This window comes from Maylandia zebra, linkage group LG12 (genome assembly GCF_041146795.1).
Source record: "Maylandia zebra isolate NMK-2024a linkage group LG12, Mzebra_GT3a, whole genome shotgun sequence".
NCBI lineage: Eukaryota > Metazoa > Chordata > Actinopteri > Cichliformes > Cichlidae > Maylandia > Maylandia zebra.
The window spans coordinates 35,506,487-35,532,862 of NC_135178.1; the positions used below are offsets into that span (position 1 = coordinate 35,506,487).

Genomic DNA, 26,376 nt, shown 5'->3' on the forward strand with positions numbered 1-26,376 from the left:
TCCAGAAGTTGAAATATGTGAATTCATTCCATTTATCATAAATCATTTTTTTTCTCATTTTCTCAACCTCACTGTGATCTTTTCTCTTGTAAATTTATGAGCTCCTTTCTTTAAAATTTCTGAAGTTTTCTCTTACAAATGTACAAGAAAAAACCTCACATATTTATGAGTTTTATTCTCTTAAATTTCCTGTCATTTTTCCCCTCACAAATTTATTACTTTAATCTTAAAATCTGAAGGTTTTTTCCCTCCAAAAACTACAAGCACTCCCCAGACCACTTACATTTTCTTATTACCTTCAAAAGCTCTAATATGCCGTCCGAGTCGCTAATTCTTGCAGCCACTCTAATGTCTCCTTTTTTAATCAACGCTGTGTCGAGTACGAGACTTTATAAATGAACTTTACACAGTCGAGTTTTAAACATGGATTTTGCTGAATTATCTCCCCAGTCAACCTTTCTGTAGCTGAACCTACATCCAATGAACAATATACAGCAGATTGCACATTTATTTATGTATAAATGGTCAAGGTCACTCAGCTCAGTGGAATGAGAAACAGATTTCAGGGTGAAAGGTCACCAGTCTCTCTGGTCGCTAAGCATCTTCTCATAAGTTTCTTAATCTTCTCAAAAGCAACATTTTTGGGGGGTTTGTTTAACAGGAAAACATACAGAAAGGATGTCAGGGCGATGTCTGAGGACGTGCTGCTGACAGAAACTTCAGACTAGAAACCAAAAAAGATCAGCTGATGGTTATTCACAGTCAAAACTATTGCTGAGTTTTCACAAATAATCATGTAGTTTAGTGCAAAATAAGGAAAAAATGTATTTTACTGTTGCAGCAGTCAAAACAGTGAACAATAAAATAAAATGGCTTAAGAGGTGAAAATCTAAATGTGACATTTTCATGTAAAAAGCAGAATATAATACAATAAATGGGTCTACAGAGTAAATTAAAAAAAGAATGTGCATTATAGTAGCTGTATAATTGACAATAACAACATCATCTGTTGTTGAAGCCATTGTTTTCTAAGACTTTCATACAGCATGTCATGGCTTCCACCATGGTGTCTTTTTGCGTGTTTTCCTCTCACCGTGATCTGTAGGTCGCAGTCGGGGGCCAGCTGTGGGAATCCTGGGATCTGAGGCATGACTCCTATGGTGAAGGTCTGAGCATCGCTCTGAACGACTGGTTCTGCCTCTGTGGAAACCTGCACAGACAAACAGGTACACAGCCTCCTATATGAGCCGCATCTTCAACAAACTCCATCCACCTCAGCATCCTTAGTCTGCCTCTGCTCACTGTAAGGCTTGAAAAGCCTTAAGTCTCAATCTGCAGCATACCAGCTGAAACAATGTCTTGTTTTTCCACTGCAAAGGCATATTATAATTAATTTCTGAGTGACACAGCTGATGACATACTCCTGAGAACCACCAGAAGTAAGACACAACCGCTTTGATGAAAACAAGCTGCAGTCTAATAACTGAACAGGAACATAAAGTGAGCCTGGCATCAGGCTGCACTGCAGGAACGAGCCACAGAGACTCAGTGTGCTTCTTTTCATAAATCACTGCCTACACCGTGAGAATATTAAAAAAGAGACGTCGATCTGAGTAAAATTCAGCTCGTGTTTTCGTTTTTCTTTCAGCATTGGAGCAGTTATTACTCTGAAGCCACACCACTGCTGTTTGCTCTTAAACGATGTTCTGAAATCCACACTAAACGTGTTTCAAGACTTTTAAAAAAAGGACGCAGATGGAGCCTCTGAGGGTTTTTGTTAAGGAGCAGCAGTGGACAGCTGTTCTGTTTCTCAACGCATGCTTCAGGCTGATGTGTCTGTGAAGTAAAAACTTAAAGTAATCACTTACAAATTAAAAATAATTTGTCATCTCTCATACTGAAAAACTGTGGAAATGTCACCTCACGTGCAGTTACTGTTTGTGTTGCAAGGAAAATATTCAGTGGGTAAAATAATAACTTGGAATAACACCCGTATATCACAGACTTTATAAAACAGTCAAAGAAGCCTGTAACCAAATCTGAGGGAAAATCCTGAAATGCTGAAGATGGAGGTCGTTCCACGTCTGAGAGCCAATCAGCAGCTGAACCAAGAAACGTAGGAGCCAATCATGTTGTTGCATTGATGAATACAAACTTTAGAACTTCAGGCTAAAGATCTGGTTTAGGATGTGTGATGTCAGAGATATTTACTCTGTGGTGTAGTAAGTGTACTTGTAATTACATTTGCACTTATTTGACTTTTGTATAATTTTTTTTCGGCTAAGCAAAATGAAAAGTGGTTCAGCATTACTGTCTGTGTTTCAGTGATTTTGTTTCTGCGTTTGCATTTTAGTTCTAAAGAGATATTTGATGTTTGTTTAATATGTTATATGTTAACATTTTAATCTATGCTTTGGTGATTTTGCATCCTTGGGTTTTATTTAGTGTCATATATGTTCAGTGTTGGGGAGTAACGGAATTTACGCATCAGCGTTACGTGTGTAAAATACAAAAAATGAGTAACTGTATTCCGTTACAGTTACCGTTAAACAGAATACAGTTACTTTGTTGAAATAAATGGATTACACGGCAGGCTTGTCCTGTTTCACACGTTAAGCTATCCCCTCTCTATTTTTGGTAATTCCATGGATTGCCGGTCCGGAAACCCAATGGACCTTTGTAAGATCTATTTATAAATATATCTATATCTCAATATATATATGCCATGAACATGCCAGGTACTGCATGTACTGGACTTCCTCTCATGTCCACTTAAGGCTGGCTCCCATATTAAATGTTCAAACTGACAGTGGAATGAAACAGTTGTAGGCGCTGCTCACCTGGTTGAGAACAGATAACCCACATGCTCAAAGCCTGCAAAGGCCTGATGCTCAAGTCTTCCCTGGAGCATTTTCTGTGCGTCACTCCCCCTGACTCTCTCTCTCTCTCTCTCTCTCTAATATCCTTTCAAAACTAAAGGTCATCCATATGAAAACTGGAGTTAGAGGCTTGGCCACTTTGATTGATGCTCGAGTCGCTGTTGGTATACTTTTTGAATTATTTGAATTATATTACAGCTCACTGTGTTGAAATCTGTCCCTTACTTTGGTATTTAATTACAGTACTTTATGTATAAGTATCTGTGTCTTTGTTAGTCAGTTCAGTCTATAACCTTTGACCTCTCTGCGTGTTTATGAAGCAGCTGATCGTTTCAATTAGAATTTAAGATTACCCTAATTGAATTGCTAAATAGAGAAAGATGATAGTGGATCAGTCTAATCGTCTCTGTGTTCTTCACTGGAACAAAACCAGATTTGAAATTTAGCTCTCTTCCTGTCTGCTGACGCAACACTTTTGAAAACTTTTAAGCGAATGCACTGTTGTCTTACTCGAGCCCTCTAACGTATGTAGCCATAAATTGTTTAGTCCCCTGATAGACATGCAGAGGCAGAAGCCTTGGCTGTTCATTCTAAAAGCCAATTTCTGTCCCCACTTACTTATTCCGCTGCAGCTTGTTCCTGTCACATCAGTGGCATTTGCAGGAAGGAAAGTTCAAGAACCTGTAGTCAGCTTTGTCAGTCAGAAGTAATGTAGGAGCAGCATGAAGCCTGGAGTCAGCGGCACCAATCACAAGTAATGTGTTGTCATGAGAGGCAGTGTTGAGTCAGCTGGATTTATTGAAGCTGGTGCTGCTGCAGAAAATTATTGATCATGTTGATTTGCTTCAACATAAAAAGACATACCCTATTTTATAATCTTCATAAGGTTTAAAATCCAATCCATGAGACTTCCAAAGAAAGGTTCAGCAGCTTTATCGCTGCCAGAATACTGCAGGACTGCTACATGTTAAATTTAAGACCTTTTAATACCACTTTAAATAAAATTTAGGACCTCCATGCAACGGGAATACACATCAAAAATTAATATGGACTTTTTGTAGGAAGAAAAAAACCCATTCGTGTCAGTTAAAAGAGAACGGTAAGGTAAGCAGGGTGTTTTCCAGGATTTTGGGGTCATGAAAGAAAAGAAAAGAAAACAAGGCACAAGAGCACACAGGAAGACAAAATATTTGAAATAAAGTGACAATTGGCATTGATAAAATCAGGAATGTCTTGCAGGCTCATTTGTAGCTTCAGATGAAATTGGCAGATTTACTGTTACAGTTTCTCTTTATTTGTTTCATTTTATTGTAACTTTAGGCTGAGAGTTAAAATTGATTTTCTACAACCTGGTTCTCATCAATCAACATCTGTTGTAGTTCTAATAATTACCATTTTCTTAAAACATGTACTTTCCTTGCGTTTTATTCACATATTGTCTTAAATCTTTTAGTTTTATACAAAAGAAAAAGATGATGTAAAAGAAAAATGAATTTCCCCTCTCTGCTCAGCATACAATAATGACAAGCGCTTTAACCTTTGTCCTTTAGATTGAGTATTTCGGGTGATGGATGTGGATGAGTCTCTCTGCATGAGTCATTTCACAATTTCTCCACATCCTCACATTAAAACTAATGCACCCCGTGTGACTGTTTGTCAAAATCAAAGGATTTGTCCTTATTGAACATGACTTTTAACTTTCCCTGAGAATGATTAAATGGTGACTCAGTGGCTCCGCATTGAATTTAAACATACAATTGAGCAATCATTCAAGTGTGAAGTTACTGTCTTCAGTCCCAAGACTCGTTCCTTATGTTTGTCCTTAAATTTGAGCTGAATTTGGAAAAATGCGTTGAAATTTGCATGACTTCAAATGGCCTCTGATTATAACTGATTTATAATCCTGTACTGTGCATGAGACAGGGCTACTGGGACCTCACCTGGAGCCAGATCCGGGGTATGGCTTCAGGATGAGGGTTTAGTGGCAGGGCTTTAGCCCACGGGGCCCAGATGGGCTTCTGTCAGTCCAGCACCCACAGGACAGGGCGTAGACATTTAGTGCAGGCAGTTCGGTGGTTTCTGAAACTGTGTGTATCTGTGTATGTATTTAGTTCATGCAACAACTATTGACTGTACTGCTGCACACTTTTCTTTTTTTCTTTTAATCTCAACAGTCATATTTTCCTGCTTAAAGAAAGATAAATAACTTGTCAATAAATCTTTTAAATTGTTTTTGGAGCTGTCTACTTACTGTGATTGTAACATAGCTGTCTGTTATCTTCCCATTAACAAACCTGATAAACCGCTTAAGATACTCCTCAGCTTCCAAACAACAACATAAAAGTCAAGCATGAGAGGAAAAAGTTGCAGGGGCACAGATTCCGATCCGTCTGGTTTGAACGTGGTTTATGATTTATGTGCAGAATGCAGCTGAGCACCCTCCGTTCTGCTGCAGAGCCCAGAGTTGCAGAACCAAAGTGAATTTCAAATCAACCCATTCCAAGAAGGCATCGCATGCTTTTGATAAAAATCCAGAGGAGGACAATAATACCACCCTGACAAGCCGTCAAGTTTAATCGCTACCTTTAACAAACCGCACCGATGATGGGTTTCGCTTCTCTATGTCACGTCTTCACCACTTCCCGGAGAAATGATGAGACACTTTCGAATTTAATTTGAATTGAGCACTGTGTAAATTGAAATGCATCTACTCTGATGGATGAAGCCAAAATGTGAGGGGTTGGACGGAGTGTGAGGGATGATTAGATGTAGCTACAAGCTTTTGGCTGCCTCTTTTGTTTTTCTAATGGAGGTGATGTGAAGCCGAGGCTGGCGTGAAAACACTCTAACCGTGGTGTGATGAATGCGCCATCGGTTTTAGTGCAATTGTCTTGAATTTGAAAACAATTTCAGTGTAATTTGGTGTCATTAACGCTAATTGAGATAGGCCACTATGGGTGGATTTTAAGTGCCTATGCTTCACACGGAAAGTTTGAAAAGAGGGGGAAGAAATCTGCAGTGAAAAAACTGGAACGAGGAAAGAGGGAAACAAACCAGGAGGCATAAATCCAGCCAAAATGCCGGCTGCATTAACAGACACTAAACCAGTAGTGGAGTGTTTGGTGCATAAAACAAATGCTGAATGATAAGCAGGCTGTACTTTCTCAAATAAAAAGCAAAGAACATTTTTATAGCATCCTATAAACCACACAGTCTCAAACGGTTACAAGAATAAAGAAGAGAAGAGCAGAGGCGGTAAGTGGTGAAAGACGAGCTGGAGGGAGAGATGTCGGAAAGGTTGGAGACTTTTGGTTTCCAAAGGAGAGAAGAGATAAACACAGAGAAACACAACAGAGAACAAGGCCACAAAAGCAAAAATATTACAAGGAAAATGTGGCAAAATGTGTGCCTGTCATCATCTCCATTTCTTGTTTCTTATCCCCCTGAAGTTTCATCTCACGGCGCAGTTCGTATTCATGTTCTTTTATCGGGTTTTGGAAAATATTGATACCTTGCTGTGGTATTAGCACAAAGTCAGTGGCAAAAATATCTCAACCCCCGCAGTTCAGTTCAAAAATAATCCCTATTTGACTTAAACTGGGTTCGGTGCAGCAACTCAGCTGCTTTATACAGTCCTTTAAGCCAGCTTTCTTCTGATTGGCTACCCTTCACAAACAGAAGGTTTGAATGACAGATGGGTGTGTCTTATGCCTGAGATGACCACATTATTATCCACATAATGGCTTACATAATATGACCTTACCATCTAAAATCTTTTGTCATGTTCAACATAAATATCCAGAAAATAATGAAAGTCATATTTTATGTGTTATAAACGTGTAAATATGTTTTGTTGTTACATTGTATTAATCATGTTTTAATGCATCTGCATTTTGTTTACTTTAAGTTTTGACACTTGATGGTTTTGCTTTGCAACGACTTCATAATAAAAGAAGAAATCTGTGATGGTTCGAGTTGGTTTTCTGTTCACTTTCAGTTTTGACGGTGCAGCTTTCTTTGTTTCAGTTTTGTATACAAAACAATAAGACACTGTGGATAGAGCTTTAATAGAGCTGTATGCTCTCCCTGCAGGAGTTAGAGGTTTTTTCCTTTAATCTGTCACCTGTATAAATGTGTAAAATGCTTTAAACTCAAACATAATCTTTTCATTTCAGCTGCCAGGAGCCAAAACAAAGGCATGTGTGAAACTGGTCCTCTGTGGACAGGGTGCATCAGCACTGACCTGGAACAGGAAGGAGTCACCGCTGCTGCCGGTGCCAAAGTGGCGGTACCAGACCGCACCGTCGTTCACGTCTTGCTGCGTGAAGGAAGTCGTTGCTGTAAAGCTGCGGTCGTCTGTTAGCGAGGGAAGCCAACCCTCTGGGGGGCCGTCAGCCGGCATGGACACCAGCAACACCTCACCTGGACGGAGAAGGTGAGTAAGATGTTATATTTACCTTAAAAGCAAAATTAGAGTTAAAATTTATGTTTAATAAAGTTTAGAAATTACATTTGAAATTAATTATGTACTAACTGTTGGAAAATCTACAATATTACAATCATACAGCAGATAAAACAGCTTGTTTGGAAATATTAAAGGAAAGTGTCACTGAGTGTTAAGGTACCATATTTGGGTTGCCCCTCTGAGGGGAGGATGCTGTAGACAATGTTATCAGTGCTGACTCCTTTGAAGTCTGTCTGCAGGTACTTTTTATCGAGTCGCACCATGCCTCCCTCTTTCACCCAGGTCACTGGGATGGACAGCATGTGAGGAGAGTCTCCAGGCTGAAAAGTAACAAACACACACACATCAAATTAATCAAAATGAATTTCAAATAGTTTAACATTATCTCTGTGGGAAACATTAAAGCCCAGAGAAGTAATTTCCATGTACTCTAATTTATATTTGTTGCTTTACTTCAGTTCTGGGACGTCCTCACACGTCCTCTGAAACCGAATGCGGTGGTAAATACAATAAATTGAGTCGGAGCTTCTGTTCAGGCGTTGCCGTCATCCCACATGTTGTTTCTGTCATTTCTGGATTTCTTTATTCGAGTGGTGTTTATTTATCTTAATTTAATGATGATAATGATTTCATGTTAATGACGATTATATTTATTCACTAAATTCCACGTTTATACCACCTTTATTCTCTCTATGGCTTGGACACGAGCCATCTAATATTTGCTTATAGCTCGATGAATTGAATTAAACAACAAAATCTATTGGAGCTCTCAATAGAAACTATTCCAACTTATTTCTGAGCGATTTCTTTCACCATGTTCATATTCATTTTTTCACAGGCAAAGTCACATGTCTACAACAAGCTCATTTTTTACCCTTTATGTTTCTCTGTGTTCTCCATAATAGATGTTCAAGCTGACTGAAATCATTAAATTAGTATCTGTATCTGCACTTCTACATTTGGTACGTTCTGTTGAGACCTTGATGTCCTTCAAAGTAAAAGTTTATTTACAGTTTAGGAAGTATCCACCAACTAACTGTTACACCTGTCACCAACCCAGGTGTTTTCATTTGTTGCTGTCAGCATCGTCCAGTAAGAGTTTTAATGCAAAGGTAGAAATGAATGTTTGGGAAAGTGGTCAGTCAATAATCTCCTCGTCTCACACGTCTAACACCAAGTTGTATTTTGTTCAAATGGATTACCAGTGAGGTTAATTTACAATTTTAAGGTGACGACTGAACTGGGCTCCCAGTTTGGAGTTGCCATGGTAACCAAAAGCATGCATAAATGGGAAGCATAAAACGGGGACGGCAACAATAAAACATCGCATCAAAAGGAGGATCTTTTTTGGAGGTGGCTTGCAAAGCAGCTTGCAGCCGAGCAGGAACTATAAACAGGCTTAAGAAGCTTAATTAGTGCAACTTACATATTCAGCATATCTGCGAAGCTGATTGTGGGCTGCACACTACGCTCAGTGGATGATAAACATGTGCTTTTACGAGTTGTCTTACTGCTTCTCAACATTTTGGAAGGACAACATCCATCCATCCATTTCTAACGACCATCTAATGGTGGATTTCTCCAGAACACTGTAAAACTGAAAACACAGTTATGGGGGATCCAATCCCACTCACCATAAATAAATGAAACACATTATCCGCTGATTACCATTGAAATCTTCACAGACGCCAGGTATTTACTGGAGGTCTTATGTAAAACTTGAAACAGGTGCAGCGGCATCACGTTCGTTTACATTAAATTAGCTTTCAGACACAGTAAACTATACAATATGATAAGTGTCAGTTAATTTTCATCCTCAGATGCAGCTCGATGCCAGTCTCACTTTACTGTTTGGCTTCTTTTAATCCACATCTGTCCTGAAATCAAGTTTGTGAGCCTTTCATGAAGTTGTCTGCCAGCTTCAGCATCACCTGAGTGCAGTGAGTCTACCCTGAGCTCCAAAAAACCTCAATATGTGTTTTCTTTGTTTGAGAAGTTTCAGCTCAACTTCACAATCACTTATTTTTGTGATGATTTATTGATCCACGACAGAGTTCCCCCCCTCCAGGAGAACAAAGAGCAGGATTAGCTATAGAGAGCACACAGAGTTGGTGGATGAGTCAATATCGTCTGAGGGCATTTCAACAAAGACAATTCCTGCTGTCGGGGAGGTTTTGAAACTAGACCTCTTGCTCACTGTGTCATGCCGCTGTCTAAATAAAAACAGATATGACACACTTCTCGGATGTCTAGAAAAGAAAGACATCATGGATATACGTTAACATAAGCAATAAATTATGCATTTGATTATAAGGTTCATATTTATAGAAATTACCTGCACAGTACAGGCGTTTATGGGTCAAATTCTACAAGTAATTTTACATTATTTTCAGCTGAGGAGGCACAACTATGCTTTCTCACATACATTAATAAAACCACACTACATATAATATTAAATACTATAGCTACACTGTAAAAAAATACATATAAAAATATGGTACAGCGTGTCATTTATAAAGTGTGAAATGCATTGTGGGAGAAAGAACTAAAAATGGTGGGAAAAGTTAAAGAGAAAGCAGAAGAAAATGCATAATCTGGTACTATTGGGGTGAGGGGTACTTGGATCTCAGAGAGTTAAACAGTCACATTACTTCAGTATCAGGTTTATTTTAGGAAGTTTAGAGGTTTTTCTTAGGCTTTAATCACAACAAACACACACACACACACACACCTGGCTATTTACTGCAGGGGATAATCAGCATATCAGTGGCATAAACACTGTGGCAGTAGGTGGTAATGCATTACAAGAGTGCACACAGGTGTGTGATGCTGAATGTGGGTCTCTGTGTTTGAAGATAACAACCTGCTGACCATCTGTGGCTCCTCTGCCTGCTGCCTGCTTGATCCAAATCACATTATTTTAGTGTGGCAGCAGAAGGCAAAGAATCACAGATCAGGAAGAGAAAACACACAAGTCAGTACGGCAGGCTGTTAGCTCACAGCCCACATCATCCACGAGATTATCAAACTCTCAGGCTGAACATCAAGGTCTCTCAAGGACATTCATACCCAGAAACAGCACGCTTTTCAAAATAAAACCGATCAAAGGTACCTGTTTGGAATCATGGCTAATATCCCCAGATGTCTAACGTTCTTTGACCTGCAGCTGCACTCCAGGTTGTAAATTTCCCATTTTTTCTTGGATAATACACAAATCTAATTAGTTTTTTTCCATGTGAGATTTGTGTTGCCTCATTAGGTAGACAGACAATCTAATCTCTTTCAGACAGGTGCAAAGAAAATGACATGCTCATGGAAGTTTCATTGCTTTTGACCTCTGGGAGTAAAGAAATTAGATAAGTACAGAGAAGGTGAAATACTGAGAAAACACCTGAGAGGACGAACTAAACAAACGGGTTTTAAAGTAGGTTAGAGACAGACCTCCATAGTCAGGATCTACTCATTAATCTGCTCATTAAACTGACTCATTGTCTCTGGGGGTAAGTGGGCTGTTATTTAGTTCTGGAAATGAAATCAATAACATTAAACTGCAATTTCCAAATAACCAGCATAAATAAAGACATTTGAGGTTTGATACCTGAAAAGTGGACTGCTCTAATAGGCTGCATTAACTAACTGCATTAACTGCATTAACACACTGACAGGGTTTTCCCACAAACAGATTTTTCGAACCCACCATTCGGGTGTTAGCCAGTAATAAAACAGCATTAATTTTACAGCAGGAAGTTTTGTTTTCACATCCTTCACTGAAGCACATTAAACATTTCTCCTGGTCAAATGCACAGAGCAATGCATACATTTCTGTCTGTCTGTTAATTAAAATTAGCAGTTAATTATTATGATGCAAAATAAGTGACTGCACAAACATTCACCCGCTTCGAGTCACATCCAATCATCACTGAGCCTTTATGGATAGGGCTCAGATGGGCTTGCACGTCTGGACAGCACAATCTGACTAGACTCGTCTTTTCAAAACTGCTGAAGCTCTGTGAGGTTTCAGGTCTGGGCTTTGACTCGGCCACCTTGAAACATTCATTTTTGACCTTAAAGCATTTTTGTGTAGCGTTTGCTGTTCATTTTATGTCACTGTTCTCGTGCAAGTTAAATCTCTTCTCTGAGACTGACTCAGATTGTCTGGCAGGATCTTCTATGATGTTGCTTCATTATTTCTCCCTGTATACTTATAAGCCTTTCAGGATCTGCTGTAAAGAATAAGCCCACAGCATGATCCTGCCACCACCATGCGCCGTTTTTGTGTTGACGTGCAGCGTAAAATACAACATCGAGACCCATCAAAGTGAAGAAACTTCTTAGACTTGTGACCTCGGAGTGTCCCACATGCCCATGGGGGAATTGTAGTTGAGATTAAATATGAGATATGAGCTTTCTTTTTGTCACTCTCTGCTAAGGTTTACACTGACTGTATGCAGAATAGGGCTGGACCATATCATACCATTCACAGTAATACCGCTATAATGTTCAGCAACGATAAGGAAATGAAATATCGCGATAGAATATGGGCGCAGTGCCTTTGTTTACATACGCACATGGCGGCGACAGAGAATGAGAAGGGCGAAAGCGGATCGTTGAATGAAACGGATGAACCAGAACTGGTTTGTAAAAATGCTGCAACTTCAGTGGTGTGGAACTGGTTTAGCTTTCGTCTGTCAGATACACAACAAAGCACTATTTTTGGTAGCGCATGCTAGCGGCCGTCGTTATTACCGTGTTGTTTGGAAAATACGACACACTTAAAATCAATCCTTTGATTTTTCTGAAAGTCGTCAGTACCCCTTATAATCCCGTGTGCCTGATGTATGAATTCTGGTTGTGTTTACTGACCTCGAAATGATTTTATGTGCACGGCGCTCGGAAATCTGTCAAATGTTTTAGTTGATGCTTGATGGATTGTCGGAGCATTACGGCTATCGTAGGCAGGAGCCTCGCGGAGTGATACGTACTGCGCTTCAACATAATATTACCGTATTGTGTGTGTATAACCTCTTTTTAAGCTTTGTGGATATTATACATGGTTATGATGAGGATATGTCGGCCAGTTTCCACTGGAAATGCCTTTTGGTTAAACTGTCAGCGAGGAATTTGCATTTGCACTGTTAAATGTTTATATAACTTTAATGCACATAAAAAAAACAGCTGCTTGTTTAAGTGAAAATACATTGATTTTTTTTTTTTTTGCACTAATAAAGTTGTGGAGTCGTAAAGTATTTTGTCTAGTGTCAATTATATCGTCAGTTATATCGTTATCGCAAATTTTCAAATGTATACCATGATAAATATTTTTGGTCATATCGCCCTGCTCTAATGCAGAATCTCTCCTATTTCGGCTGCTGAAGGTTTTAACTCCTTTAGAGGTGTCTTGGTGTCCCCAGCTTGTCTCCTTCTGGGCAGATTTACACATGCGCCATTCTCCTTTCGTTTCATAATGACAGATATAACTGAACTCCAGGCGGTCCTCCGTGACTCTGAAACGTTTTTTTTCTCCATCCCTTGACTTTCACTTTTCAGTAACCTTTTCTCTGAGTTGCCTAGAGTGTTCTTTTGTCTTAATGATGTAACTGTAGCCATGAATAACTAATGATTTTCAAGGCGATCTCCACATCAGTAATTGTAGCAACAACTGGTTGAGCCTTGGTTGAATTCTGCCGGGTGCCATATGGACACTCATCCAACACGAAGGTAAACAGAACATATGAAGTAGAGCTGTGCACAGAGTGGAACCATAGACTTGATATAAAACTTGGTCGTAGCCACCGGGATGGCATCTTGGTCATTTCAAACCAGACGTGATCATCAGTGTTGGACATGACTGAGAATCTGAGGGATAAATAACTCACAGGTTCATTATACGGGCCACCAAGCACCAAGTAAAATCCTTTAACTTTACACACAAATACACACTGTTCACCTGTTTAGTGTGTTTTACACTGACATGTTTGCAGGAAGGAGACTTTGGAAGCTGCTTATTAATGAAAGTCTATAGGGACTCTTTACACAGGACTCTGCACGTCGAGGTGATTTCTCTTACAATCAATCAATCAATCAATCAATCAATCAATCAAGGCTTTATTCGCCACGTGCAGGTTGCCCTGCAGTGAAATAGGACCTCCCCCAGACATCACATGGGGATACAGGTCGGAGATTGGTAGCGTTACAGAAAAAAAACACTGAAATATACACTACAATGGGAAAGTACAAGAGACCTCTACTCATGCTGGGGTCCTGGGAGGACAGCATGAGAACAAGAGTAATATCAGGTGAACGGGCACAAAATGCCCACATTTTGATGGATAAATTGCATATATAGAGGGAAAGGTCTGGCCATGAGACAATATGAAAGCCATTTTTTCTTCAAATAATCTCCAGGCTTACAAAAATGAGAACACTCAATGTTTTACAAAACTTACAGTGACTGTGGCACTAAGCCCAAAGCTTTGTGACCCGTTTAAAGTTTGAATGATGCCTCTGCAATAAGGTATGGCCGAGAGCTAGGGCTCCAGAGGAGGCCGGGTTTTTCACTCTCGGAAATGAGTTTATTTATTCCAGTGAAGTTTTCCGAGGTACTTTTTTTGTAAATCTCAGAAAAAAATGATGAAAAAAATGATGAATTGCTATAAAAAGTCATCGCCAGATTTAGGTGCATGTTGTGATATAACTTTTGCGGCAGTCCTCTCAAGGTTTCCAGACTAGTTTAATGCAGAAAATATTACAGAAGACAACGTATACACTGTGCATCAATTCCTTTTTATAGTCACACCCAAGTACAACAAGACAAAATCCTTAATTTCTTTCTCTAACACTTACATTGAAAATCATCCCACATGTATTGGGGTGATTTCTTTTTTCGTCCCCAGGCTGTACTTGGAAACATAGTCTCAGCTTTTAACTGACTGCCAGTCTTTTTGTTTCTATAGCTGAGACCTTAAAGATTTACCACAACATGCCAACGTCCCATATGTGACAGCCAGTCACGTCATGCCTCAGATTTTAACACAAAACTTCTTATTTTGTCGCAGAGTCATTATTTATTTTGACTTTTTGTAACGTAAGACTTGGTCTTTCTCCTCAGGTCTAAAGAAAATGAGTAAACTAATTAAAATAAGGATGTTTCTTATGCCTTTAAGGGGTTGAATATTCAGTCTTGTTCCCCATGCCAATACGGCATGCATCAGACGAACAACTTTGCTACAACAAAAGAACAAAACAGTTTTGTCAACAACATTTTTTATCCCCAGCCACAGTATTCACAAGGACAGATGCAGAAAAAGTGCATAATCCGAGACCTTTAAAGGACTTTGAGCCCGGGGGCCTGAGATGGACCGTAAACAAGCTTTTGGCCACAATCCACAAAAACAGAAATAAATGTTTTTCCACAGATGAAGTCGGAGTCATCCATAAAACATTGGCAAGCTGCCCGCCAGGATGGTCATGCTGTTGTGATGACAATGGCATTGTTGTCTGTCATATTTCCATAATTCCTCTGGGTGAGCGGTGCACAGGGTGAGCTGATGGGCTTGTTAAACAACGAGTGAAAGTCAGCGAATGAAGACTGAATTCTCATCAGCAACCTTTTGTTATTTGATCTCAGTGACGCGTCCAGTAAAAGCGATGGAGCTCTTGGTAAAAGTAAACATGTAAGAAATCAGGGTGTAATCGCCGAATATGGACTTGAAGCACAATTTGAAAATAAAGTAAATAATTGTACTTCTGCAAACTTAACTCAGCAGCTCGCATCTGCTTCCAGAGCTGGATGGTGAGCAAAAAAACCCCAAAAAACAAAACTAATTCCCTTCCATTTGAGCCGAGGAACAGAAGAGCCCGAGGGTCTTTCAAAGGCTAAAAGTGTTCTCCCCGAGACAGTAATTGAAAGCCAAGAGTCCTGCTTCCTATTCAGCTGAGCCCCAGCAAAGCTCAGAGCTCAGGCTCCATCAGGAGAAAGCCCATCCATTAGAGGGTCATTATCAGCCTGATTAGTCCCCTGCTTTACTGCCCCGTAATCCAACTTTCAGGAAAGCCTATTGTCCCTGAGACGCCCTGGCATCGACAGCTACTGTTGCTGCCCGGATGGCGAGCCTGGAAGGACAAAGCACTCCACACAGTGCCACGCTCCAAAATTAAAAGATTCATCGGCCCGAGTTTGTTAAAATCCAGGCAGAGCTAATAATCACTCAAGGCTTTATCTTTGGGCGCTGAAGGAGCAGTCAAGGTTCATGAAGTCTTTATTGAGAGCTTTATCTCTGGATTTAGGCTTTTATTGCCTTTGATCGTTTCTACTTTCCATTTTCTCTGGTGCATCACTACTTTTGATTTTGTGATTTACAAAAAACCTTCCTCAACTCGATGCCTTCAGTGTTTAGCTTTAGGTGAAGCCATGTCTCGTATATTGTTGTAGAAATTTAATATGTAGAGAAATCCTGTGAGGCATCAGTAAACTACACACAGCACGATCATGTTTACCAACTTAACTGTTTGATTCAATATGTCACGAAAAGGTCAAAGAAAGCGATTTTGGTTGGAGGCGTACACTTTAACGCGTTTTATAATACTGCATTCAATAATACTCGCCGTGTACGCTGTAAGGCTAAAAGAAATGCTGCACTATCTCAGAAAACCACCGTTAATAATGACATTAATTGAACTGCTTGGTTGCTTGCACACTGTGAGCCAGCTTGCAAAGAAAAGGAGATATACACATGACTGTCCTGCACTGCTGTCTGCCACTGTTTTATTACAGCACTGTGCAAAAGCCTTGAGCCACACCCAATTTCTTTATGTTTTTCTAGGAAAATGGGAAACAAATGCAGCAATTTATTGAAACGTGTGCAAATAGAAATAGAAATACATTATAGGGTAAAAACAGGGTTTTGTACAATTTCAACAAGCCTGAAAGCCAATATTTGGTGTGACCACCTTTATTCTAAATGCTGTCATTTCTTAAGGTCGTCTTCAGCTATGTTTTCGGGATCATATGCTTTCCTTTACTGCGTGGTGGATAAAAATCTGTACTTTTCTGCATTAATAATTCAATTTTAACGAGCTCTTCAACACTACTGGCTGAAATTTAGCCCTAAACCATCACCGAGCCTCCACCACTGTAGTTCTCGGTGTTATGCCTCTCTCTCACTCTTCTCTGTATATATTGCCAACGATCTGAACCAAAAATGTATCGCTCCATCAGACCCGCTGCCACTGGTTTTCAGTCCAGTTCTTGTGTAATTTGCCACACCTCTGTCTTTTCTGTTAGTTTCCCTTCTTAAGAACAGCTTCTCGACAGCCACCTTTCCACTGAGACCCTTTTTGATTCAGTTCATCCCTTGACTTAGGCGTCTGTTTTATGCTTGAATGATTTATGGGTCATTTATTAAGTGCTTCAACAAACAAACAAACACATAAATTCCCCTGAAAATGGTCATGTGCAAGGACTGGACTGCAAATTGGTTCAGAAAGCCTGGAGCTTTATTGCTCAAGAGAACGTTAAAGGAAAGTATGGCTCATTGGACACAAACACTAATATAAAGGATGGATTTTGCAAAAAAAATGTTATCCAAAGTGTTAGCATAACCACTCCTTGATAACCAACCTGGGCAACGTCACCAGCAAAATACTGTAAATAAAGAAAAAGCAAAACAATTTCTACATAATGAGAAATAGAAATTCTGAAAATTTCTGCTTTTAAGTTCATCAACTTGGAAAATGAAGTCCGTAACTTTTAAGGCTCAGAATTTAGTTATAACATATAAAACTTCCTCGTACAACTGTACAAGACATGATAAATAAGGCCTTTCTTTCTTTAAAAATGACTGTGGTATCTGGTACTCTTCTCACATTCCTCTACTGTCTTTACTATGGTAATGTACTCATGTAGATCAAACAGAGAGGAAGTGGGGACAACAATGCAGCCGAGACTCGTCCAAAAGCTGTTGACATAAATCACAGACATTCGTTCAGCTTTCGGTCACACTCTCCTGCTCTTCCTCATGCATGACAGAATGCAGCATCAGGACATTTTACAGTAAATGGAGACTGGTATGTGTGAGTGTGTTGGATGATATTGATTTACAGAAGAGGAGAAAGCAGAGGAGTTGAGCCTGAAGCGTACCATCTGTACAAAGCCAGACAAACAGAGCTGCCCACCTAAAATCAAACTGTGGTGACTGTGTGAGCTGGAAAAAGTCTTCTATGCTACACAAAATGACGTGGGATGTTTGTCTTGTTGTTTAAATTATTTTGTTAAAGATATGACACATAGTGTGCACTTTCTAAAAATCTTATTTTTTAGAGCCCGACTATTTCGACACAGGAAGGTGAAGTTATCAAGTAACAACAACAAACTCGGCTAGTCTCCAGATCTGAAAGGTATGGAAGCTCGTTTCCGCTCACTTGTTACACGAACTCAGTAAACACTTTTCTCAAGAGATTATGAGCTCAGTCACTGGTTGCATATCTTAGTTATTACAACATAGTGTTCATTTTGTAAATGATGGCCCCTGTTTTCCCCTCTGTGGTAAAGAAAACATGTCCTTGGCCCAAACAATCTTCAGAAGCCAAAGGTTAGACGTGTTTGGACCTCAGAAAGTTTATAATACACAACTTCAAGCTTCAATAAAATGTAAACAGTTGGGTTATAAAAACATTTAACACTCTGACCAGTTGATATAAAGGAGAAATCAGCCATAGTGAGCTTTTTTTTGTACCATGCTGTAAAAGATGTTTATTTCTGCTGTAAAACCAGGCATCACTTTCCAAAATAATATCCTCACTCTCAAGTTTAAGACTGCGTACAATAAATGGAGTGCAGACACATGCAGAGATGCACACATTAATATCGCTGACTTTCATCTGTCTAGATGTCTCAGGCATTGGAAGCTTGTCCCCCTTGCGTGCCTGTGCTAATGCTTAGTAATTCAGATGCCAAACCTGTCTCAGGCGAGACACTCCGCTCCCCTTTCGGTCACAATGGTCAGGGCTTTTTGCAAGATAATTGCATCCTTGTCATAAAAAACCCCTCACCAGGAGCGATGAAAGAGCAGGACTCACGGCTGAGATTTTAGAGGCCTGACCTGCTCTTTCTGTAACGGTGGTTAAGCATGTGGGGGTCAGACTGCGCCTGCAGGTAACGGCTTTTTAGAGCACACTGTGTGGACAGGTCGAGTGAAATCAGGGTGATAAATGCTAAATTTTGGGTAGCTTAAAATGGTTCAAATAGAGGGAAGGGACGTTAACTCTTTGGATGTAATCCCTCTCAATGGGGAACTTAAGAGAAGGTCTCCTTTTTCTCACAAAAGCAGGGTAGCAGGTCGATGGGGTGGGCACGGAGTGGAATTTTCCTCAGCTTAAGTTGGGAAAAAACATGCCAGTAATTAAAATAATTTAAGCTGCATGATCATCCTTCAAGTGTGGCGATTCCATAATTTTTTGTGCCTCTGTTGTTGTTTACTTTGTGTTCCCTATGTTACTGTTTTCTTCAGTATCTTCGTGTATGACTCTTTTGGACTTTTACTCAGTCTTCTTTCTGAAGTCTCAGAATTACAGCGATGAAATGACCTTTAAAGACCTCGTCCTCCTTGTTTGCAAGCTCCAGTAAATGATTCTATAAATTACCTCCGAGTCTTGTAAAGTATTCCTCGTGCACTGAGGAAATCAAATCTGCACAGCACCACTCTGAGCTCTACGATGAGTCAAATTATCTGTTGTAGGACTCCTTTGTCACGGTTTGGAGTTTCTGTTTAAATACTTCCTGTTTTATTTTGAAATCTCGTTCATACGCCTCAGTAAATTCTACTTCCAGCATTGTTTTGTTTCCTGTGTTTTGTACAGTCAGTATGATTGGTAGACACACCTCTCCATGTGTTTGTCTTGTCTTCTGTGTGTTTCGAAGTGATCTCTTTGTGCCTCTCTTTGACTTTTTGGGCTTTGCTTCCTTTGCTTTGGGTGTCTGTGCTGGTTTTCTATATATGCACGACCCCTGTCCAGGTTAAAGACCACATGCTAGATTTTTACTTTGCATCCTGTACCTCACATTCAGGTCCTCTCATCCTTGCTGTTCCTTGGACTCAGTAATTTTGGCTTTGAGGTCATTTTCAAGCTGCAAGATGAAACTGGAAGCAATGAGAAGTCTCACTGTTGGTATTGCAATGAAAATACCCCCCCTCCCCCAAAAAAAATTCACAGTGCTACATGTTGTTATAGTTTTGATTAAACATCTTTCTCTAACGAGGTTTTTAAATTCTAAACTGCTGAATTAGAGACAGAAATCATTCTTTGAGCTTACACGTAAGGCTTGATGTGACTTCAATCTTAAACCGATTAATAGGCATTTTTCTTTGGATTTTACGCTTCCGAACATAAAAGCTTCTCCTGCTGCCAGAGGACAAGTGAGAGTACGTTTCCACTAAGAGAAACTGAACTGTAAAATGAGTGGAAATGCAAATGAAATTCTGTTTACACTGCTGATATCTCAACTCCCATAGCAATTTTGATTTTATAAAGCAAATTTTGGAATAGATTTATCCGTGTAATTCTCCACTGATATGGCTTCTACGCCACGAATATTAACTATAAAAGAATCATTTGAGTGTGGGTGCTGTAGATAATGTCTTTTTTTCCACAGCTGCTGAAGCGTATTTGCATTTAAATTCAATTTTATTGCACATTACAAACATTTCTGTGTGTGTGAAGTCTCACTTTTAGTCCATTCTGTGTGATTTTGGGGGGATTTGACTCATTTCCTGAGATAATACGAGAGGATTAAAAAGAAAAAAAAAAATCAATTGCTCTGGTTTCTCTCGAAGCTACAGTTGGTGGTGAGGTGCTGATACTTCGAGGTGCAGCACACTGATGTGACTCAGCTGTGTACCGTCCAGGAAAGAACTTCATCCAGTAATAACAGATGATCAATGCTGCAGTTTTTACTCTGCAGAGACGTTTGAAGTGAGCCACTGAGCAGCAGGACAGCTTTAGATTAAAACCAGAGAGCCTTTAAAACATCTCTCTTTGAATCTAAAAGTATGTCAGTGGTGCTTTTTAATTATTACTTCCTGTTTAAATTTTGAAAGCAACCATGTCGTGCATCAAGTCGTGTGCTAAAGTTGGACGTAGAGATTACAGCACCTCCCAGCAGCTCAGAGTGCTGTAACGTTTAAGAAACACACAGATTGTATAAAATCAGCAAATATGACTTAAAGTTAAAGAAATTTAGGGGGGGAAATAAATTAACACACAATAATATATAATAAAACATGTTTTAACTGCCATTAGCTGCACTCGAGGAAGAGCAAACATTGGATGGAAGTCAGTAATGTGGATATCTGGTGGAAAAGCAGCGCTTTGAGCAGCTGCTTAAAAGATTTAACATGCAAGAAAAAATGCTTCAGTCTTATAGTGTGCAGCTGTCACTGTCTACTATGGTATGTAATTACTATTGCACTATATTGCTGCTGCTGGCACCTTGTGGTGATAGAGTCACACTTTAAACGGAAAAGTGTGTCATCAGTTACATTGTTTGCACTGATAAATAACCTCCTGCGAGCTACAATCACCAACAAAACACTGTTGTTTTCTACATCATAATAAATATCATTATTGAAAATTTCCAGGGGTCCAGGTGGTGGGACAGCATCCTACGTTGAGACCTGTCTTATCCCAGTCACGTCCTCCAAATCTTCAGAGGCCACACGTCTTAATGCTTGACTTCAGGTATTTTAAAGTCTTGTTGTCACAGGTGTGTAAAATCAGGCACCTAGCCATGGAGCCGGCCTTTACAAGCATTTGTGAAAAAATGTGTCGTTTTCTAAAGAGCTCAGTGAAGTTAAGCGTGGTATTGTAATAGCTAAACTTTTTAAATTTTATTTCATAAATTACAGCAAAAAAAACCAAAACAAACAAGAACACAGCAGAGCATACTTTAGGGTGTGACCAGCATGCAGTGCTCACTGGTTTCTCAGCCAAGCTCCTGATGTCTGTTTTTAATAGGGGGTCACAAAGAGGCTTCATCCCATGGGTGCTGTCATGCTGGCTATGTGCACGCCTTTATCTTTCTATATACAAACTAATGAATTATGCTGAACTATGCAGACTAATCTTATTAATTTAATATTTTTAAATCTATATATAAATGTCAAACATCAGGCATGAAGCATTAATCCTTCCCCTCGTTCCATCCTACCTTGTGGTGTATTTGGACTCTGAGCAGAATATTCTTGTAGCTGTGGCCGTCGTTGACCTGCAGCACCGCCCCGTCCTCTGCCCCCTCCGAGCCGTCGTGGATGTACTGAATCTGTTCCCGTGACAGCTCCTCCAGCTTGAATCGGCTGAGAGCGCGGTCGCTGTGGAGACGGGTCAGCCGGCCATAGCGGGGCGGCTCAAGCACCATGACCAGAACATCGGCTGCGTTGTCAGGGTCGTCGACCTGCAGGACCGACTTGGTGATGGTTGCCAGGCTGCCACGGCCCTCCACGGTAAGAGGAGAGAAGGTCACGACTCTCGGGGGCTGGGAAGGATTTTAAAAAACAGGAGGAACAGCTTTGAATATAACCTGACAGCTGTGAAGGACAGAGGTAGATTTGATTTAGGAAACATACAGCTTAGATACATTTTAACACTTCTAAAGGCTGATAGCAGAGGGGGATACAGCAGTTTACCCCAAACACACTCAAATCATCACATGATGTATTTTCTCCCAGAGAACTGGGACACGGGGGCTGTGCTGACGCCAAGGGAAATGAAGAAATGAAGGTAAGGCGGAGATGAAGCTGGGCGCCTCATTAAGCTGCACTCAGCGATACCTGGAGCCTCACCACAGATGGCAAAATGCTTCATCTTGCTAATAAAGCCATTTTAGGAGCACCAGCAGGACTGGGAGGCCTCGCGTTGTAAACAAGAGCATAACTTTATCCATATTCTTCTTTACACTTTTAAAATGAACCGTTCTTCTTAAAAAAATAAAATCTATCTAGACTAGATGTCAAACCTCCACCTCAAAATAAAGCATATGTAAAAAAAACAACCTGCCATTGTTCTTCCTCTTTAGATGTAAGAAGTAAGGACAACTGGAGAGTGTTCACCTGATCCAACGGGGATATACACTCTTTACCACATGCACTTAAATGCTTTTCCAAACTACAGAAAGTATTACTTAAGTTTAGTGAGAAATCTACTCATAAACAGATGGTGAACAGCCTGAGATCACCCTCGGTGGACTAGCTCAGGTTCCACACGTACAACCCTGGTCTCGATATTTTTGACTGTAGAGATCTCTTCCTTCTCTTGGCTATGAGGAAATACACAACACTAGCTTTGTGCAGCTCAAAGCACTTAAAAATAGATCTGAACTGCACTCAGCAGGAATCCCAGCAGGAATCATGACTGGTTACTCAAAAACCCCACAAACCTTGTTTGGAGAGTAGGAACTATTTTCTTTCTGCTTAACCACACCCGACCCCATAACTAAGCATCACAAGTAAGAAAAGGGCTCTTTCTTGTTAATACACGATAATTTTCTTTTATTTGTTTTCTGTGGATGAATCAATAGAACAGACTTCTCGTGTGATTGAGGGTTAGTTCCCTCTTTCTTCCATAGGAATGTTTGGGTACAATGTGAAATCCGATCATCTTTTGCATCTCACTTAAGATGTTTAATCACAACTTGGTCCTGCAGGAAGTTTCTTCCTGTTAAAAGGGTGTTTTTCCTTTCCACTGTCTCCAAGTGCTTGCTCATAGGGTGCCGTCTAACTGTTGAGGTTTTCTCTGTATTACTGTAGGATGTAGAGCTGACTGTTGTTGTGAAACGTAATAAAAATGAAACTGAACTCCTCACATTTCTGTTTCCATAGGGGAAAATAAACCTAAACCTGTACTTAAAAAAGGAATCACAGATGCATGTTTTAATTTCCTGTGTTTAAGTATGTGACAAGGAAAACAACACAGCCAGGATGGTAAAATCTGGAAGCAAAACGGCTTGGCTAAAGTTCATTTTAATGCAATTTCTCCACAAAACATTTGTTAGCAGAGCAGCTTGGCAGGGACGAGGTACAGGTAGAGATGCATAGGCTGTCCCTGCGGAGATGCCAGTCTGCTGTGGCCTTAAATCAAACCGTTGTCAGGTACCGAGCTCTGAGCCGCTCAGCCTGACACAGGGCTTGTGTCCAATTCGCAGTGTTTGCCGGTGGTTGGCCGAGCTCCAGCTTTTTGGCATTACAGCAGCAACTTGAGCAAAGGGCAATGCATGAAACAAGCTGGCGCCAGAGAGAAGGATGACTTGTGGGAAAGTCATGCCCACACACTCCCTCTGTGTGTCTTTAAACCAAAGTGACCCCTGGTTGAAATTTCTAGACAGAGAACTGAAACAAAGCACAAAAACACAGGAGGCGCACGCAGTTATCTGCAGCCCCCTGCAAGGGGGCCATGTGCTGACAAATTTTTAGACGTCAGAGGAGTTATCTCCAAGAGACAGACAACTTATTCATCAGGCGCACACCTTAATCCTGTGTCGTCATTTCTGCAATTCTCACAGGGGAAACAAAAGGTTTTGTGCTGGTGGGGGCTGAAATTGTGTATGTGTGTGTTATTATTTTTTAATCGTGCTAAGACATGCTAACGCATGAAAGGCAACCGGTAAAATCTCCTCCCTGAGGCAAACAAAAGCAAACATAGGCGCGCTGAGGTGGGAGGGCTAACCTTTCATCCTGCCCTTACAGGTAAAGTGAGGTTCATTTTTGGCAGAGCTGTCATCACCCACGAGGCCCTTGGGGCTCTGCTGTACTTCAAGAAGATGGGAGAGGCTTTTTGTGTGGTTGTTTTTGAGTTTATTTCTCGTTTGTTCTTAATTTGTTTTGTTTTTCCTGCTGGATGGTGTTCATGGGGAACAAAGTGGAAGAATTTCCAAAGCCAATTTCCACCCTGTGTCTGCCTTATCTGCAGCTTTTCTTTAGTGCTTTTGATGTGTCAAACCATCACAGCACAGACCACTGAACTGCAGTCTACCTGGACGTATGATTAAAAAATGACCGTTTCACAGATTGCCTATAGTTTTGGCTCGGTTATATTTGGTCTTTTTAGTGAATTTCAACAGAAAATAAAGGCAGACGGCTTATTGGTATTGACTGACAGCTAAGCGCGCTGCACAGCAGATACTGGACTCTTAGAAAGTTTTTTTCAAAAGAAGCAGCCACTCCTGTCAGAGGGGGGGAGGGAGGCTATCTGCAGCTCAGATCTTTCATTCCTGAGGCTATTACATTCAGAGGCCCTGCTGGCTGGCGATCTGATAGGGATTTCAATTAAAAATGTATTTTATTTTGCTTTTAGCTACACAGAGAAGGCTGCATAAGCAGAAATCGTCTTGTTCTCCCTGCTGTATAGTCGAGTCAGTGTGCGGCGTAGTTTGGTTTTTCCAGCTCTGTATGGGACAAAATAAAAATTATGCATGAATAATAGGTGCAAGCCTCTGGGCTGCAAAAATAAAACAAATGCTTAAATTCCAAAAGCTGCAGCTCCTCTAATGACCACTGGAGGCAGAGCCCACAGTTTGGGGTGTTAACATGAAATAAAAATTAAATGCAGCCAGTTTCCTCCTGCATGACATTTTTCACACAGCTCACCTGTTTAAATGTTATAAATGTGTAAAGTAAGCACGGTCAGGAGCAGGAAGGGTTTCTGGCTGAGCTTCTGCTAATCTGAGTCACTAAACTGGATCTATGGACCATGTTTGTGCTGTTGGTGCTTTTTGGAGCAACATCTATCTGGTAACTGTCATGGCTTGCTGTGCATTAAATTTTACACGCTGTCCTGGAAGTCTGTGCTCCAGTTTTGACGCGTGAAATTCTCATATATTATGTCTATGCTGTACATTATGTGCGTCTGTGTGGTTTGTTCATACAATTTACGACAACAAAACATTTGTTAAACTTGCTAACAAAGCATGCTAATGTTTGCACAATTATTTAGACGCTTGTGTTTGAATATGCTAACTTCTGTCCGATAAACACACAACCTGGTGATGCCCCTGAATGTGACTTCACAAATCGACAGGTGGAATCACACTAAAAGATCGCACCCATGGTCTGCTCTCAGTGTTGGTCTCTAGTCTCAAGTTCTTTCAGCATTTGATGCAGAACAGCCAGAAGATGTTGCAGTATCTTTCCCCCAGCCTTTTACACTCACAATAATCCCTGACCCCCCAATTGATTCTTCTGTTTATCAACAATCCATGATACTAACACAACGCTATCAGCGAGAGAGCCCTGAACACAGATCACCTCTGGATCCTCCGTGCTCAAGCTGAGTGTCTGCAGACCTCAACCGACCAACTACAGCTTGATTTTTACTAATGAAGAAGATGAACGGGCCTGTAGGATTGCACATTTCTACCTGTACTCATTCCTACACTAGAATCTGTTTATTTTTGACTGTAACATCTAAACATGTTAGTAAAAGAAAGGTCTTCAGTATATATTCTTTACTGGCATTGATATTTATCCAGATATGTTGGAGGATAAAAGTTCAGAGTTGTATTGTTAATTACACGGGCGATGTTGCAAAGCCATGCAAACGTAATGCAATAAATATTGTAACAGTAGCCTAACACTGCTTATCATTAATTAGAAAAACACACATTTTATGGCTGTAGTTTGTTCACTCAATGCAATTTGACCACTGCACTCTTTTGTCTAAATGTGGTGAGCACACAAACCAATGAATGATGAAGTCACAGTTGTTATGTCCATCTTTTAAATATAGTTTCTCGTGTGTGCATACTAACGCTCTCTCTGTGTAAAATATATTATGATTGTGATGATGAAGATAAAATGGAGAATGCATTCAGTATGCTCGCAATCAAAAAACCGTCCTGCACATCTCACCGTTTCTGCCACTGAAAGATTTCTTTCAAAGCTTGAAATGTTCTGAAACCACACTGACAGGATCTACTTTCTTTCAAAGAAAACTGTAGTGCACACAACAAAAACACTGAAAGTTACATCAGTGTATGTGAGTCGCTTT

At 40.2% G+C, this 26,376-nt stretch overlaps 1 protein-coding gene across 2 annotated transcripts in view; it reads right to left on the reverse strand.

Moving 5' to 3' along the window:
• Window positions 1-26,376, reverse strand: part of fras1 (Fraser extracellular matrix complex subunit 1) — a 308,187-nt gene that overhangs the window by 72,254 nt on the left and 209,557 nt on the right. For both annotated transcript variants that reach the window (XM_076891188.1, XM_012920358.4), the window contains exons 28-31: window positions 21,548-21,871; window positions 7,505-7,664; window positions 7,123-7,301; window positions 1,094-1,210 (exon numbers count right to left, since the gene is read on the reverse strand). In XM_076891188.1, the coding sequence (XP_076747303.1) occupies window positions 1,094-1,210; window positions 7,123-7,301; window positions 7,505-7,664; window positions 21,548-21,871 (780 nt within the window). The remainder of the gene's footprint in view (window positions 1-1,093; window positions 1,211-7,122; window positions 7,302-7,504; window positions 7,665-21,547; window positions 21,872-26,376) is intronic.